This window comes from Antechinus flavipes, chromosome 1 (genome assembly GCF_016432865.1).
Source record: "Antechinus flavipes isolate AdamAnt ecotype Samford, QLD, Australia chromosome 1, AdamAnt_v2, whole genome shotgun sequence".
Lineage (NCBI taxonomy): Eukaryota > Metazoa > Chordata > Mammalia > Dasyuromorphia > Dasyuridae > Antechinus > Antechinus flavipes.
In genome coordinates, this window is record NC_067398.1 from 277,510,776 (window position 1) to 277,530,053 (window position 19,278).

The 19,278-nt window shown below is 33.1% G+C and overlaps 1 protein-coding gene across 5 annotated transcripts in view; it reads left to right on the forward strand.

The window, feature by feature from the left end:
* Window positions 1–17,037, forward strand: part of C9orf72 (C9orf72-SMCR8 complex subunit) — a 29,218-nt gene extending 12,181 nt beyond the window's left edge. For 4 of the 5 annotated variants that reach the window (XM_051961516.1, XM_051961525.1, XM_051961540.1 and 1 more), the window contains exons 5-11: window positions 551–615; window positions 1,149–1,221; window positions 5,434–5,550; window positions 7,470–7,705; window positions 9,612–9,669; window positions 15,491–15,600; window positions 15,695–17,037. In XM_051961516.1, the coding sequence (XP_051817476.1) occupies window positions 551–615; window positions 1,149–1,221; window positions 5,434–5,550; window positions 7,470–7,705; window positions 9,612–9,669; window positions 15,491–15,600; window positions 15,695–15,881 (846 nt within the window). In that variant the 3' untranslated portion in view covers window positions 15,882–17,037. The remainder of the gene's footprint in view (window positions 1–550; window positions 616–1,148; window positions 1,222–5,433; window positions 5,551–7,469; window positions 7,706–9,611; window positions 9,670–15,490; window positions 15,601–15,694) is intronic. The other variant, XM_051961547.1, reaches the window with a different exon arrangement.
* The last annotated feature ends 2,241 nt before the right edge of the window (window positions 17,038–19,278 follow it).

Consider the following 19,278-nt stretch of genomic DNA (forward strand, 5'->3'; position numbering starts at 1 on the left):
TTGTGCCAGAATTTTGTTTATTGTTATTGTTTAGAGTTTTCGTTGCTTTTCAGTTTGAACCTATGCAGATAATTTTTATCTGAATCTTTTTATTTGAAGATTTTTGTTCTCAAATTTTCGAGTGTCTTTTAAGCTTTTAAAGAGTAGTAATTCAGGATCTTTATTTGATTAGAATCACAACCCCATTAAGAAGCCATTCAGAATAGTGTAAGAACTGCCATTGTTATTCTTGTTTCTCTAACTCTGTTTTTTAAGGGACATCAGACTATCTTTAGATGTGATTAGGAACTCAGTCATCTGTTATTTAACCTTCATGACCAAGGTTTCACAAACATGCTTCTATATTTACTATTAAATGTAGACATGATTATGTCATTTGATTCAAAGCAATGACACTAGTAAGCTTTTTCAAAACTTTATGCCACAAAATCCAAATCAGTAAGCATTTTAAAATTATTTATGTACTATGCAATCTACTGCTAGATTAAAATCTTAGGGACAAAAAATTTTTCTGTGTTGTGCTCTAACCTGACTATTCTTTGCATTTTAGATCAGTGATACTGTACTAAATGATGATGACATTGGAGATAGTTGCCATGAAGGTTTCCTTCTCAAGTAAGAATTTTATTCCATTTCATAAAAGCCAATTAAAATAGCTTTTAATATATAATGTGTAGCTATAAATCTTGGTAATTTAAAAAAGTAGGACAGAAGAACCACTTTTATTTCTATAGAAGTGACAACAGGCATCTGTTTATGACATCTTTATTTGATTCTTATTAGATCTTTGAAAAGTTATTTTAATTATTCATAGTTTGATAAAAGAAACTGAGTAGTTATATAAGCATTAAATAAGATTTCTAAGGTTCAACTCTTAATTGTTGTGTCAGTGCTTTCTGTGGCTCCTTTCTTTGTTATATCATATTATATAAATTAATAGTCTTCTCATTAAATGAGAAACTGTAAATCCATGATGGCAAAAAGTAAACTTGAAAGTGGTAGTTACTGGATTTTGCACATAGTTTGGGGTTTTATCATGATTTAAAGATGTAACTATCAAATAATTTTTATGGTTTGCTTGTTTGATTTTTCAATCTGTAAAATTGTCTTATTTTGCCAGTAAGTCTTCTTCTTCATTTAACTTGCAGTGCCATCAGCTCCCACCTGCAGACCTGTGGTTGTTCTATAGTGGTAGGTAGCAGTGCAGATAAAGTGAATAAGGTAATTCACATGTAGTGGCTTATTTTAGAATCATTGATATTGTCACTAAATTGTATACAGTAATTTAAAGGAAGGAATTAAAATGCTGTGAAAATATCTGGAAACGGGAATGTGACAAAATTGCTGTCATGTACCATGACAAAAAATGAGAAATCACTTATCATTTGCAATTTGACATTTCTTGTGAATTACATAAATGGAATTAAAACATTTTTTTAAGTCCAAGACATTTTACTGTAACTATTCCATACTTTCTTCTACTTTATTCTTTACATTTCAGCCCTTTGTATTGCATTCTTTATCCCATTCTAATTCTTTTCCTTTTCTCCTTCTACCTCCTACTTTATTTGTCTCGTCCATCGAGACCTCGTTACTCATGTGGGCTTCGAGGGGGGATCCAGCCTGAGGAGAAATGGGCGAGAAAGAGGAGGGAGACAAGGCTGATTGTTGCCAAGGTCTCAGTTTATTGCTCTCAGGATACAACTTACATAGGAAAAAGCATGGGAAAGAGAAGTAGGGTGGTCTGGGAAAGGAACATGGGCTATAGCTGGTCCAGTGAGCAGGAACATAGTGTGGTGACAACTCAAGATTGATTCTCAAGACCGTTTTGCCCGGTTGCAGTTCTCAGGATTGTTTGACCACCTGCTCGATTCTGTTGCAGCAAGGGGTGGGGAAAAGGCACCTGGGCTAGGGCCATGAGAAAGGCACCTGGGCGGGGGCCTTCAGCTTCCAACATTTATTCTTACTTTTTTTTTTATTTCTTCCCTACTCTTTCCCAGTTCTATCTCATCCTTTCCTTTTTTTCTACTTCTTTGAGCCCAAAATTAATCTATTCTGTCCATTCTCAGAGATTTGCAATGTCATTGCAGTTATGATTACCTTCATTCTCTCTTATTCTAATAAGGTAACCAAAAGAATGAGACCTCTTAGATTAGTCATTTTCAGAATTGCTTATTTGTAATAATGAAAGAAGATAATTATACTAGTAATTCAAGTTTTTAATTTTGGTTTAGAAAGGTGTCATTTTTAGTAGCATATAATTTTCTACTTATTAAAAAAATTGAGATTATTTTGGATTTTCTGATTCACATGGGGATTGATGGCAGAAGTGGTAAAAGTATATTCTTATGGCCAAAAGAATCCAATTCAAGATAAAAACTATCTGCAAATAACATGCAAAGTGAATAATATTTGAATGATTCAGTTTTAGTTTCATTTCAAATGCTATTTATAGTAATGATAATAACATAATATCTCCAGAAAAAAATGAATACTTCTGTTTCTGTTTCACATTGTTATATTCATTTAGTGGGATGAGATTATCCTCAGTTTCTAATACTAGTGGTCTCTAAATTTTTTTGATTATACCATTCTCAGCAAAAAAATATTGGAAATATATTAGATATGTGTGTTTATACTTTATATATACATGCTCTAATGTAATCATTCTATATATTACATAACTCAAAAATATAAATTTTTATGCAGATGAAAAAATATTTGCTCCTAGAGTAATGAATCACTGCCAACTAATTGGACATGTGAGATGAAAGAAGTTCAATAATAAGGCCATTGTTGAGAGCCTACATAATTGGAGGGATGATTGTATTCTTTTTTTTTTAATTAAAGCTTTTTATTTACAAAATATATGCATGGGTAACTTTTTAACATTGACCCTTGCAAAGCCTTCTGATCCAAATTATCTGCTCTTTCCCCCCATCCTTTCCCCTACATGGCAAGTAGTTCGATACATGTTAAATATGTTGAATCCAACGTATTTATATACCAACATATTTATACACTTATATTGCTGCACAAGAAAAATCTGATCGATAAAAAAAAATGAGAAAGAAGACAAAATGCAAGCAAACAATAGAAAGAATGAGAATGCTATTTGTAGTCCACACTTAGTTCCCACAGTCCTCTCTTTGGGTGTAGATGGCTCTCTTTATCACTGAACAATTGGAATTGGTTTGAATCATCTCATTGTTGAAGAGAGCCATGTCTGGGATGATTGTATTCTTAAGCAAAATAGGGAAGTTCACAAGAGGGATTGGAGCAAATATTTTGAGTTCTGCTTAATGGAGCAAATTGAATTTTAAATGCATGTGGGACACCCAACTCAAATAGTTTTGTAGGTACTAATGGGTGTAGTATGGATGATGAATCATCAAAAAATATTGAAGAATGGTCAGGTAGGTAAGACGATGAATAAAGCAGTGCCAGTCTCATCCTTTTTCTTGATTAGGAGGCCAGCCAAAAAATAACAATATCATGAAAACCCAAGGAAGAAAGCATCTCAGAGGAAAGGGTAGCTAGCAGTGTCAGATGCTGCTGAGTGGTCAAGGTACAAAGACTGAGAACAGATTGTGAAATTTGGTAATTACAGCGATTATACTTAATCTTTAAAAAGAATTATTTTCAGATCAATCAAGTGAATGAAGGGGCTGTGATGTGATAGGTACTGGAGATTCAAATACAGTGAATAGCACAAGGAGCTTATCTTTTAATACGAGACATTAACCACTTAGATAAGTCTATATAGAATACTTAAAAAGAGAATAAATGCCAAGTAAAGTTGTATGATTTCCTGTTGAGAATACTTAGATACAAAGTGATCTGAGAGAGAATGTATCAGCGTCGCTCATTCAGGAAACATTTACTAAGTTCTTGCTACGTGCCAGACACTGTTAATCTAGGTCATGAAATTTTCAATTTTGTAAATTTCCAGCCAGATCACAACCTTTTCTTGTCCCAAAGAAATACCAAAAGAGAGTTTCCAGAAAATTTAGAACAAGTCTAGATGACAAGGGCTCTCACATCCTTTCATGATTTGGGCAAGTCCATGGAAATGGAAGATAAAGGAACTATTACAACTGGGTGACACCAATTAAAAAACCAATATAAGGCGATTCAAACATGTTGAAAATAAAGGAATATTAATAACCCATTGAGTTATCATTGATAGCTAATAAAGCTGTCCAGAAATAGCACCTCCCAGCACTGCCTAATACATATTCCACTAAATCTTTCACAACAAAATTCTGTATGTGTTGGAATCCTTACTAACTGCTAACTAATAGAGTTGATCTAATCTTACAAGAAGATTTTGGCCAGAACCTGAAACAAGGTACTAAGTAGAACTAATTAATACAAGGCTTGTGTTCACAACTTTACTCATTGGAGTTCACAAGTATGCCAGCTTCACAAAGTAAACTTTCTAACTTCAAGGGAGTTCACACCTCCCTTAAAGCTCTTTGGGCCAGAGAGCACTATGGGAGAAAACCCATAATCCCATTCTCTCAGAAGATTCGCATATAAGGAGAGAGAGCTATTCGAGAATACATTTTTCCTCTTGGCTGGCTGATCGCAGAGGAGAGTTCAGCTGGACTCGAGAGGAGCGACTCTGGTGCAAAGAGCACTTTGACGGATTTCAGCGGAATTACGCCAGAAGCCCTCTTTCTGAGGCAAGGCAGAATATATTCTACTTGGCTGGCTGGTGGCAGACGAAGAGTTTTCAGAGGATAAAGCTACGAGTGGAGAGTTCAGTGGACAACCAGATTCATCTTCATCTCACACCACTGTAGCTGGTGGCTGGGCTCCTGCACGCCCCCCACTGAGACCAAGCTGGTCTGAAAGACTCACCAGAAAGCTAGCCGAGCCCCAAGTGAAGGAGACGAGATTCATTCCATCTCTGTGTTGGTCGGAGGCTGAAGAAAGCAGAGGCAGAGGCTGAAGGACAGAACCTTTGGATTTGGAGACATCCGGAGGGCTCTAAGCTAAACCAGCTGTGTTTTGAGAAGAACAAGAACTCCAACATTTGAACTCATAACATGTATGTAACAAAAATGTCCAAAACCTTGCCAGTGATCCATCTTTTTTTTCCAACTTTCAATATGCTTGAACAAAATTTCAGCTTTACACAAAGCTTTGGACCAGGATAACCTCTTTGTGGTTTTTAGTTGGCTTTTGCTTGCATAATTCAGAAATGATCTTGTATGTACTTTGCTGAGTATTTATAGAAAATTTTTGTCTGAAAAAATTTGTGTTGGCAAGTGAGGCAACAAGTGTACTTAACTATTGGAAACATGTTACTCTTTGGATTTATCAGTAAATGAAATTTTAAGTTTCTAATCATGATTTCCTTCTTTAGTAAACTGTTGACTCTTTTACTATATATTTTTTCTACTGAAATGCTCTTTTATTTTACAGATAGTGAGGACATTGTGCCTTTTTCTGACTCATTCAGAACGAAAGTGCTCCAGACTTTGTAGAAATGAGTCTTCATTTAAGTACGAATCTGGATTATTTGTACAAGGTCTTCTTAAGGTATAGCTTGTGCCCTTTTCTACAAAATGAAATCTCAAATCATTTTGAAAACTCACTGAAAATATTTACTGTTTTATGTGTTAAGGTTTAACACATGCTATTTGAATTTTACATCTAGTCTTTACAGAAATAAAAAATTTCATTCTGGAATTAATTCTAGGAAATATAATTTCTACAAAATCACTGTTCCCAGGCTAAAGTATGTGTTCAGGGGTACTGACTGTACAGTATGTTCCCCCTACTACCAGTACTCCATATGTAACTGCTTACAGCTACTTGGTGTTTTTGTTATATCAAGCATTCAAAAACCACTACAGATGTAAATTCATTTTTGTGTCTTTGACTTGAGAGAAACTTTCCATTAATTTACCCAGCTCAGATTGGAACATTTTAATTTTTTCCTGAACAAACTTAGTAGTTTTGCTATTTTAAAGTTTATACCACCTTGGATATAGAAGGGAAAACTGTTTCCTATGTAAATTTTAATTTGTATTTGCATTTTAAAAATATTTCATTTTCTCTTTTTCTACATTTTAAGGATAAAGTGAACAGTAAAGGACTAAGGACATAAACTTTTAAGTAATTATTCAGATGCTAAATTATACTAAAATAAACAAATATGCAGTATCATTGTTTATTTCTTGGAATCTTTTTTACTGTGATGCAATTATCAATAAGGCATAAAGTAACAACTTGCATATTGTTTTGAGACCTTCCTTCTGTCCTAGGATTGCTTTCTTGAGGATGCAAACAAGGAAATAAAGGGATAGAAAGGGAAGACAAAACGAATGCATATAGAATATTGTACCTATCCCACTAAGAGACTGTTAGAAGCATTATATTGGGTACTCAAAATGACAAAATTTCAATGTTACTATTCCTTGGAAACAAAAAATTTGTGCAGATTTATTAAAATAGAAGAATGCATGTATGTTTGGAAAGTAATTAATTGAAGAATATAATGCACTTCAGTAGCCTTTCTTAATTGTTATATGTACTTGCAGAGCTGGAAGAAACCTTAGAAATCATTTAGTCCATTCTCTTTCTTTCCTATGTAGCTCTGCCTGTCTAATTCCTGCTCATTCTTTAAGGTCAGAGCAATTGCTGTTTTTTCCTTGGTCCATATCCATCTGACAACTTACCCCTACCCCTACCTCATTTTGTACCTCACTTTACACTTTTTCCCCTTTTGTTGTATTATGGTTAATTATATAACCAGGCTATCCCTCCCACCAGACTATAGAGCATGAGAAGCAGCATGGTGTGATGAAAAGACCACTGCATTTGGAGATAGACAACTTGGGTATAAATCCTTTTTCTGCTACTTACTAGTTTTGGGATCTTGGTAAAGTCTTTTAAAACTCTTAGGGATTCAGTTTGTTTATCTGTCAAATGAAGGGATTAGTCCAAATGATTCTTCTGAGCCAAGAAAAAGATTCTTTCCTACTTTAAATCCTCTAATCAATAACATCTTCACTCTCTAATGTTTAGTATATGAATTCAGTAATGAATGACTGAAGGACTAAGTGTTTCAGAACGCAACCTGATCCATAAAGAAGTGAAGTGATTTTTCCATAGTCATATAGACAGTGCACCTAGGCCTCCTGAGGTGCAGCATATTCTCTATATGCCAGTTTCCCTCATAAGAAAAAATGTTTCACCTATTAATAAGTTAAATATCTATATTAAATATTTGGATTGTAATGGATGGAATTGATATAGAAAAAGTGTAGTAGGAGTTACCTGGAAAAAAATAATTTTTCAAAAATGGGAGTCATAATGGCTTTTGGCAGCTCTTTGAAAATTTTGTCATCATGCTTATTTATAAACAGTGTATAGAACAGAAAAATCCAAAACCTGAAAGAAGGAAAATTTATTTAAAATTTTCAATATATTTAATTTGTCTTTTACCACGACAGGATTCAACTGGAAGTTTTGTGTTGCCCTTCCGACAAGTCATGTATGCCCCATATCCCACTACACACATAGATGTGGATGTTAATACAGTGAAACAGATGCCACCCTGTCATGAACATATCTATAACCAGCGTCGTTATATGAGATCAGAGTTGACTGCATTTTGGAGAGCTACTTCAGAAGAAGATGTGGCTCAGGATACAATTATCTATACAGATGAAAGCTTCACTCCTGATTTGTATGTATTGGCTTCCAAATTATTCTTAATATTGCTCTATTTCCACAAAAGTAGCTATTAAAACTTGTGTGATAGAATGCCTACCAGTATCATCTAAATGCATAAAATTCAAATAACCAAAAGAAGGAACATGATTAAAGATAATGTTTGAAGGAACATTTTCTAAGTTAAATGAAGCTTTTTTTTCCTGTGCAGTTTTTCCTGTTATCACTGTCTTTCTCCCACAAATTGTTTAAATTAGCACTTTGATAACAACATCAACATTAATTTAATTAGCTTGGTAACTAAATAAAAGAAATGAATTCTGGCTGTTTTTATCCTGAAGAAAGCACGAATTATACCCTGGGCATATTACAAAATATATTGCAATAAATGAATTTGGCATTGGGGTTCTTTTTTGTATTTTACAGTGAATTTTTTAAATACCATTTTACTCATTTATAGGATATGGCTTTTAAATTCAATGAAATGAAAATCCATGGTTATAAAATTATAAATTCTGTATAGCTTTTTCCCCAAAAAGAAAAATGGTAACTATGAAAATAGAAGATAATAACATCATAGAAAAAATCTAAACAACACTGAAAATAAGAGAATTACAGTACAGCTTTTACTTCGTAATATTTCAGATGTTATTTTCTTTTAAGACTGCAATTTTTCATCAGAATAAGTTGTTTAGACCAGGAAAGATAGAAAGAAAGAATGTTTAAATTCAGATTACACGAAAGCAAAAATCCAGAAAAATGATTTCTCCATTTATTTCTGTCAAAAAGTATAGGATTACAAGAATGTTATTTCATGTCACTTTGATTCACCTGGTAAAATAGAGCATTAATGTATAAGATATAGACATAGAAAGTGAAGAACTTAATCATTCCTTCCATTGAAACCAACAGACAAATAGAGTTTGATTTACCTGTAGTGTTTCTTGCACTTTCCCTAAAATAGCATCAGTAATTCAATCAAGTTATCAGGTTGCTTTAAGATAGCCAACTAATGTAGTATTCAACTGGTGCTGTCTAGTGTTTTAGAAATGGAGCTATTAGTGTCTTAAATTAAACAACAATCCATATAGCCAATCATGAGTAGTGCTGATTTTGCTCCTCAGTTACTTTTTTTCTGCCAGCATCTTTGCAAACTTCATTTCTCTTCTTTCTTGTTTTCTAAGCTATAGGGAATTTGATGTAGTTTCCCATTATTCTGTTAAGGTTATATTTTTCCCTGCCATCCATATCCCATTCTGTTACTGCTTTTCTTTTCTCTTAGTTCCTTATTCTTTATTAAGTACTAACTCCCTTTCTGGCCTAAGTCTAGCTTTTGATTTTGATAAATTATTTGAAAAAGAGTACAGTATTTTCCTGATTTTTCAGCCTGTTATAAGCAAAGGGAGAGGATATTTTATTCTCTAATTTTCATAATATGCACCAGCTGATCATAGTTCCCAATATACTCTAGTAGAAATGCAAGGATAATTGAAGTTAGGTTATATAAACAAACAAACAAACAAAAAAAGTTGCCTGTCCTGTAGTACCATGTCAGTCTTCCTTTGCACTATTTATTTCCCATTATTTTGCCCCTAAACCTGATTGTAAAAATTACTAGTTTATAAGAGATTACCTTAATTGACGACACTTCAGTATTAATCTCTGTTTTTACAGACAAGTAATAATAATCCAAAAAAAAAAGTTTACTATATTAGAAATACAGAAATATTATATTACTATATCAGGAACTAATCTGAAAGTTTCCATAAGAAATAAGCCCCTTAAATTGTGGAATTATAACTCAAGTTAAGTTCCTAAAAACTGTTTCTTTTCTCTTCTTACCATCCATAAACATTTCTCTTTGTTACTATTTTTTAATAGTCTCGACTTATATTCTGTCTTTATGCTTGCTGTCTTCCCAGGAACGTTTTTCAAGATGTCCTACACAGAGACACACTAGTAAAAGCCTTCTTGGATCAGGTAATTGAATTGGAAGTCAACAAGAATAAAATACTTTCTTATCTAATACAGGTTTCCATTATCCTCATTATGTCATCCATTACAAACCGAAACATTTTTAATGTTATTCTTTCTCAGTACTATCAAACTAATTTTTTTCTTCAGCACTAATGGAAAACTCATAATTAAAAACAAAACAAAACTGTTGTTCATATATCTATTGCAGTACATTTTAATTACTGTCTTCTGCATTTTTACTCACTATTTTGAACCAGGCATTGTAATAGGTCCTTTCGCTATAAAGACAACAGATGAATTGTCCCTTCCAAAGTGTATGTATTTGGAGGAGAAATAGCATGTACACACATAAATATATACAAGAGAAGGCATGAGATAGAAGAAGTGTTCTGTTTGAAGTATAACAACATCAGTTTAGATGGACTATTTAGTGCATAAAAGGGAGGGCAGAGTTTGAGTCATTATAAAGGTTTTAAATGCCTTTGAATTCTGTCTTTAGAGATAATAGGGGGAACATCTGGAGTTTATTAAATAGCCAAATGACTTGAAGATCTATACTTTAGGAAATTCACTTTTACAGCTCTCTGGACGATGTATTAGAAAAGGGAAAGACTTGGAACAAGAGAATCTATCAAAACTATCACAGTAATCCAGGCAAGAAGGTTTAAATTAGATTGAGAGAGATAGAAGAGAAATTTGTAAAGGGAGAAACATTAAGAATTGACAGGCAGTTGTCGTTAAACAAACACTAACTACCTACTGTGCCAACCATTGGTCTAAATACTAGGGATCAAAGAAAGAATGCATCTGAAATTTTGAAAATATCTTGAAGTCTCAGTCCTTTCCATTATCAATAAAGTGTAAGACTAAAAAGATAGGTTCTGCTTTAGAAAACAGTTTTTAAAAGCTTCCTGTTCCATTTTATATTTTTAAAGATTCCTAGTATATATGTAAACTGTCCTCACAAAATGAGAAAGGCATGTTATTTGGCAGTTATTTAAAATCCTTTTAATTAAATTCATTAAGTAATATATTCTTTCTCACTACCTCTTATCCTTCTGTTTCTTTAATATTTTCCTTTTAAAACTGTTAACTTACTGCTTTCAGGATTACATCCCCTCTGGTACATTTCCTTGGTGTATACTTAATCTGGCCTGATCCAGCCATTCTTTCTGATTTCGTTGTCTTCAGCACCCATTTCACTTTCTTCATTTAGCACAGTGGAACTAAAGATAAGAAAGTAGGTAATTATAAAAATGTTTACAGAGTTATTTTATTTTATTTTATTTTTTTTTTGGCAAGGCAATTGAGATTAAGTGACTTACCCAGAGTCACGCAGCCAGGAAGTGTTAAGTGTCAGAAGCTAAATTTGAACTCAGTTCCTCATGACTTCAGGGCTGATGCTGTGTCCACTACACCAACTACACCAACTAGCTGCTGCTACAGAGTTATTTTAAGTTGGTCTATTTGTTGTCCTTTTGACAGCTTTTACCGCTTTAGAAATTTATGACTTTCAGGTATCTATGGACTTAACTTATAAAGTGTAGTGGTTTTAAAGGTGAAAAAAAGCAAGAAATAATCATCTCAGCAGAATTATAAATATAATTTTACTGCATTCATTTGCTAATTCATGCTATGAACATTATGGTATTTTATTTAAAATACCAGCTATGTCTGTATCTTTATTATAGATGAAAAATAGGAGTTTTGTTTTCCCAGTCCTATTAGATGATTCTTGTACTCTACTTTCCTCAAGTGAAATAGGGCAAATTCTTGAGTGATAAAGCTTTGTACAGTGTCAGCTCAATGTCAAATGTAAATCAGAATTATCTGGAGGACCTAATTACAGGTGCTGCTTCTTCCATTTAGATTTTTTAGTTTCCATATTTTTGGCATTTTGAGGGTACATTTGGCAAAAATGTCTCCTTGCCTTATTCCTTGTTTTTGCTATTCTATCATTTAAGAATTCTTGAATGATTTTGACACATGTAAGAGACATTTTTGGAAAAGATCTATCTAATATTATTTTTCTTTGTCAAATCAAGTGCTTTTTTTATAGTCCCCCAAAAATAATCAAAATAAAAAGAATAGGCAAGAAAAACCAAAAGGATGCAAAATACCATTGCTGTAGACTAGTAGTCCCCAATGTACATATTATGGTAAGATACTAGGATGTATGATCATCCATTTAGAGGATGGAATGGTAAGTCACATCACATCCTCTTTGTAATAGCCAGTTGTGAGCGTTCCCCAGTGCTACACCCCCTCCCTTTCACTTTTCACTCAAAGTCTGTTACTTTCCTTACTGCTTCCCTTCTCAATGCTGGTCCAAGTCAGTAGTTGTGTTGTGTACTAACCCCTAAATTATAGCTAATCCTGACTCAGGTTTGTTGCATTTGGGTAGGCAGTATGCCCCAGCAATCATCCCAATAACTATCCTTCCCCAGTTCCCCCAATCTCCTCTTAGCTACTACAGACACGCTTACCGGCCAATGGGTAGGACGCCCTATTTTTTTTCCTCCCCAACCTCTTTTATAATCACTTAATTAATTATATATATTTTAGTGCACATTGCTTTATGAGTCGTGTTGGGAGAGAAAAATCAGAACAAAAAGGAAAAACCATGGGAAAGGGGGGAAAAAAAAACAAAAAATGAACATAGCATGTATTAAGTTATGTTCAGTCTCTGATAACATTCTTTTTCTGGATACAGATGACATGTTACATCCAAAATTTATTGGGACTGCCTTAGATCATTGAACCACTGACAAGAACCAAGTCTTTCATAGTTGATCATCATACATTCTTGCTGTTACTATGTACAATATATTCCTAGTAGAACCAATTATTTTTGTGAAGGGCATCAGTATTATTCCTATCTCCCTGATTCTCAACCTTTTTCTCATTCACTCCTTACTTAACTGAAATTTCTGTCTTCAAAGTTACTAATGTCCTCTTATTTAATTAACATCAGTAAAACCTTTCATATCTATCTTGTACACTTTAAAATCTTCCAAATGAAAAATTTCTATATGATTTTAATCCACTGGTTAAAAATGTAAAACTGCACAGCTTCCAATTAGTTTGTAAGAACAATTGATGGAAGTTAAATAAGGTTGAAATTTACTCATTTAATTTAAACGAAAATCTTTGCCTAATATGTTGACATGATTGAAAAACAAGAATTGGGATTTAGGCCTAGCTAACAATGATGAATTTCTTTCATTTAAAACTGTATCTCTTAAGAGACTTTTTTTTTCAACCAAGACTTCATTATTATAGTGTTAAACACAAATTTTCAAAAATAATCTAGCAGTTTAGCAATTATGGCGTTTTAGTGAGCAAAAAATGTCTTTAGTACTATTAAATGTTATTTTGAGCATATTTAATTATGTCATCTTTTAATTTCTATTTTGGGGAGTTTTTATGATGTATAAGGGCTTTCTACAGTAGTACATATACGTGACTTATGAATAAGAAAATATATGTATTAGAATGCATACACAAACACTTTTTATTGGTAGAGATATAATAGTTTTTTATAAAAGCTTGCATTGCCAATCCAGTAACATATATACAAACATATATAGATACACACACACACACATATACACGCATGGTACAGATGGACAATGAGCTTCCCTCCAAGTTAAAGAGAATGTTTTGAATTACCTTAGGGAAATATGTAGTGTTTTATCTTTTTACAATTCATGTAATAATACAAGATCTTTCTCCCAAAGGTCAAGTATAGAAACACTCTGAACCTAGACTATAACATTCCAAATGAGGAATTATGTAGAAGTAGCATAAAGTATGTCATCTTCTAGTGACAGATTTATGCCAAGAAAAAAAAAGGGGACAGTTGTGAACATCTTTAATGGTTCATTAGTAAGGCTATAATGTCAAAACATTATATAAACTCCTTTGATAAAGACAATCACATTATATTGAATTGCTTTCTGTACTTTGGAGGAATTATACACATTAATAAGATTACACATCTGTCAAAATATTGAAATGTTTGTTCAAGTGCTTATCAGTGACTTTTTCATTAACTTTAGTAAACAAATAATGGCTATCGTTTGTTATAGTAGAATATGGCCTTTGTAATTTTATTACATAGTATACATATACTATATGTAAGTGTAATAGTTTTCCATAAAGCTTATCATTATAACAAAAGTAGCTTCTTTGATTATCATCAGTGCCAGACCTTGTCTATAAGTAATAAGACCAGAAATAATGGGAATTTCTAGTTCCTTTGACTTCCTTCTTCTGGTGACAACTTTACAGTCAATTACACTTTTGCAGTAAATGTTGATCATCTTTTTTCTTTAACATTTTTCATAATCATTTGAATATGTCAATTTGAGGCTGTTGCTCTTGTACCCAATTTCATCTTATCTTTCTCATTCTAATCTGATAGCATTTTTGATTTTTGCTCAAGCAATTCTGCTTACTGACAGAAAACTGATTTTTTTAAAAAAGCTTTTTATTTTTAAAACATATGCATGGATAATTCTTGACTCTTGCATAGCCTTGTGTTTCAAATTTTCCCCTTTTCCCCTCTACCTCTCCCCTAGATGGCAAGCAACAGAAAATTGATTCTGGTAACATAGATCAGTAACTAGTAATTTGCTGCCCAAAATAATAACTTCATTTTTTTGTGTGTGATGTTCTTAGGATCATAGATGTATAATTGGAAGGGAAGAAAATTTCAGAGAGCTGCTAGATGCATACCCTTTCTTTATTTTACTGATAGGGAAAACAGGCATAATGAGGTTAAATGACTTGCTCAAAGTCACACAGAAGTTTTGTGTATGTGTGTGTGTACGTGTGTGCGTGTGTGTGTGTTTGCCCAGGAAACTGGTATTAAAGTGACTTGCCCAGGATCACAGGGCTAGGACATTTTAAGTATCTGAAGCCAGATTTGAATTCAGGTTCTCCTGACTTCAGGATAGTGCTCTATCCACTGCACCATCTAGCTGCCCCACACAGTAAATATTGAGGCAGAATTTAGACCCAGATCCTCTGAAGCCAGTCAGTGTTTTTTTCTGATGGATTATGTTTCCATCTAGGGCTTGATAAATCTTATATTTTATATCACTCTCTGGATAAAAGTATTGGTGATACTTTGGCTTGTTTCCTGAATAGTCTCTATAAATCTTTTTGGCTCCTGTGTTTTTGTAAAGTGAGTGGTGTTTTCTAACATTTCTACGATCTTTTCCATCAAAATCATAAGATATAAAAGTTGGTTATCTTGAAGACCAACTAGGTCTTAGAAATTTGTTTTTTATCTTCATCCTCTGTAACAGTTGTTAGCACATATGCTGCAATTTTTGTCATGTTGTTTTGTTTATGTTTATCATAAGCACTGTAAGAAAAGTTGATCAAATGTCCCATTAAGTTGTGTTTCTTGTTGCCTTTGAGTACACAATGAAACCAGCTTCAACTTTGTTTGCTTTGTCAAGGAGAATGTGAGGGCCATCATCCACCTTTTATCCGCACCTACATTTGCCTTACTGTTGTAGCAAAAGAATGTCAATATTGATGTGTTTCAGTATATAAAATTTCTTGATTCTTGGACAAAGATATCATGCTTAGAGTACCAGTAGTAAAGTTAATGTTTGTAAATGGTCCAAAAAAATTTGTTTATTACCCTCTCTATTACTATTCCATTATAATCGCTGCAAAAGCATAATGAAGCCACACTAGGTAGTAGAAATGGATTTATGGAAAGAATTCTAAAAGGAACATGAATATGAAAGTGGTAGTTTTTTAAGAGAACTTTGTTTACTCATAAAATACTATTGTTTTCCAATAGGTCTTTCATTTGAAACCTGGTTTGTCTCTGAGAAGTACTTTTCTTGCGCAGTTTCTTCTTGTCCTTCATAGAAAAGCCTTAACACTAATAAAATACATAGAGGATGATACGTAAGTAAAACCTCTGATCATATAAGGGTAATTTTATGCTTTTTTTTAGGTAAGCATTTTCTGCAGTATGACAGTTTTTCCTTGTAATTTTCAGGCAAAAGGGGAAAAAACCATTTAAATCTCTCCGAAACTTGAAGATAGATCTCGATTTAACAGCAGAAGGCGATCTTAACATAATAATGGCTTTAGCGGAGAAAATCAAACCAGGCCTACATTCATTTATCTTTGGAAGACCTTTCTACACTAGTGTTCAAGAACGGGATGTGCTAATGACATTTTAAAAGTGTAACCTTTTAAGTATAGTTCATAATGCAAGTGAGTGCTGCTCTCCCACACTGTGTTCTGTACTTGGAGCTAAAAATTATATGCTCTAATCTTTATTAGATAAAATATTAGGTGATTATTTTATCAAGTACACCATTACAAATGAGTCCCTTTTTGACATGCACTTTTTTGGTAGGCTTTTGTTTACAGTTACAGTAAATATTCTTTAATGTTAAGGTCATATATAAATTTGACCATACCTGCTATTTTCATTTGATTTATCTCAGAAGATTTTGTGTTAACGTTTCAAAAGTTTTTCAGTTTTTTTTCCAAAATTATTTTACCTGAGTGGTGTTCTCAGTCATTTGAGAATCAGAGCAGTTTACTAGAATCATTTAGAAAACAAAAGCAGAAGGTGAATATAATTTAAACTTTAAAAAATAAAAATATTGATCAAACTATTTATTAAAACTATATAATGGTTTTGTCCTTAAACTTTATTGAAAACTCAAATAATATTCAGGCTCTTTGGCTGTAGTGGAGTACCCTGTATTTCTCACTTTATCATCCAGGCTAATTGAACTATGAACAAAATATGGATATTTGAAATTTATATATAAAACATTTTTTTTAATTAAGAGCTGGGGGGAAATATTTATGTCTTTTACTCCTTGAAAATAAAAATTTGAGGGAGAAGTTAAAATGTTCCTATATTTATACTGATCTGATTTTGCATTGTCTCTCTGAAATTATAAAAAGTTGTATCAAAATGCGTTAGAAGAAACCTTCTAACTGAGAGTTCTTAGTCGCTTATATCATTGAGCCCAAATTCATGAGTTTTCTATTTCTGAATCAAATAAAAAAAAAAGCAAGAAATACTTTTTCTGTTTTTTTTAAGACATGACTTTTCTCTTTTTCTAAGAAGCATTCTGAACTAACAACTTTAAATGCATGATAAAAGTGCATTAGAGGACTTGGGATTTTGCCAGTTTGTGATTTATATTGGAGTCATTGAAATATTAGTTTTGTAGTGCTATTATTTTCTTTGCTTTTGTCTTTATCCTTACTCCAGAGCCCAAAGATGTTATCCACATTTGTTTTGCTGTTTAGATTTCCAGTGATACTTTAATTTTATTCTTAGAAAGGTTTTATTAAAATTTCTCTTAAAGAACATTTTGAGAGAGTCTTTGTCTTACGATTTGTTTTTTCAAACCTTGAGACCATCTTGCCACTTAATTTAAAAAATTGGAAAGTTTTAATTGAAAAGAAAATAGAGTATATATTTCTAAATGGCATATATACTTTAAAAGACAAAGCTTAGGTAACAGTTAAGTTAATAATACCTTATTAGGAATGCTTTCCACATTCTACATATTCAGAACATCTTCATCCTGAAGGTACTGCTTTGACATAACTTGGATATTGTTTAAATATCTTCATATTTTGGGCTCTACAGCTAGTAGGTATACTATACTGTATACTAGTATACTAGTAACTGATTAACATGTTTCAGTGTTCAGAATATTGTTGGCCAATGCCCAAGAAAATCTTTCCATTTTAAATTGTACTAGAAACAGTGAAAAGAATTAGTACTTAAAAGAGAAATAAAAGGATGTTTGTGTAGACATTCCTTTCCAAGAAAACTTTACCTTTAGATACATCTTCTTTTTAAAAGTTAGTATCTTTTTCTTACCACAAATAACAGCTGTCAAAATCTTGATTTTTAGACAGAACACTGATTTAAATACATAATGCACTATGGTGCAGAGTTCTGAATAATTAATAGACAATACTAACTACAATATCCCATAGCTCACTCAAAACCTTTTTTCTTAATTTTAAATGCTGGAATTTTGTTCAAATGCTGGGTTTTATACACACACACACACACACACACACACACACACACACACACACATATAAAGAGAGAGAGAAGAATGCATAGTGAACAGTTAAATAAGTTATTAGAGCATGTGTAGATTTTAGGTCCTATAACTTGTTTTTCAAGGCAGGAGGATTTTTTTTTTTAAATAACTTTATTGATAGAACCCATGCCAGGATAATTTTTTACAGCATTATCCCTTGCACTCACTTCTGTTCCAATTTTTCCCCTCCCTCCCTCTACCCTTTCCCCCAGATGATAAGCAGTCCTTTACATGTTGAATAGGTTACAGTATATCCTAGATACAACATATGTGTGCAGAACCAAACAGTTTTCTTGTTGCACAGGGATAATTGGATTCAGAAGGTATAAATAACCCAGGAAGAAAAACAAAAATGCAAACAGTTTATATTCATTTCCCAGTGTTCTTTCTTTGGGTGTAGCTGCTTCTGTCCATCCTTGATCATTTGAAACTGAATTAGCTCTCTTTATCGAAGAGATCCACTTCCATCAGAATACATCCTCAAACAGTATTGTTGTTGAGGTATATAATGATCTCCTGGTTCTACTCATTTCACTTAGCATCAGTTCATGTAAGTCTCGCCAGTCCTCATCCTGCTGGTCATTCCTTACAGAACAATAATATACCATAACATTCACATACCACAATTTACTCAACCATTCTCCAATTGATGGGCATCCATTCATTTTCCAGCTTCTAGCCACTACAAACAGGGCTGCCACAAACATTTTGGCACGTACAGGTCCCTTTCCCTTCTTTAGTATCTCTTTGGGGTATAAGCCCAGTAGAAACACTGCTGGATCAGAGGGTATGCACATTTTGATAACTTTTTGAGCATTGTTCCAAATTGCTCTCCAGAATGGCTGGATGTGTTCACAATTCCACCAACAATGTATCAGTGTCCCTGAACAAACATATATTCTTAATAAACACATTCCTTTTTTGGGAACAATACATCCCAAAAAATCTCATTTCTCAGGATTGATGACTTTTCTTACCCAGATAGTTTCAAGAAAACTTACAAATTAAGGGGAGTTGACAGCGACCTCAGAGAAGGGGCTCTGAGCTTGCTCTTGCGCACACCAACTGTTTTTAGTTTTTTCCTGGGCTGTGCTGTTTGACACCTCCCCTCCCTCTGTGAAGGGGAAGAATAGTGCTGCACACACTCATGACTTGAAAGCATACTGATAAGGCTTTCACCTCATATCTCTTGTTCCACAAACAGTAATTACCAATTTTAGGTTTAACATGATGACAGTAACTCCAAATAATTTAGTTAAGAATCTTAGAATTTTCATAATAGCCCAAAGAGTCATAACTGTACTTTCCTCTTAATTTTCTACATTTACAAAACATTATAAAACAGGATTTGCAAGGCTAAATAAATTTCCTCTTTTTTAGTTGTTCAGTTTATTTTATCCCCAAGCTATTGCATCTTTGGAAGTTCTCAGAGAGAATTTCAGCTTCCTCCTTCCCTTAAATGAGTTTCCCTTTTGTTTTTGGAAGAAAA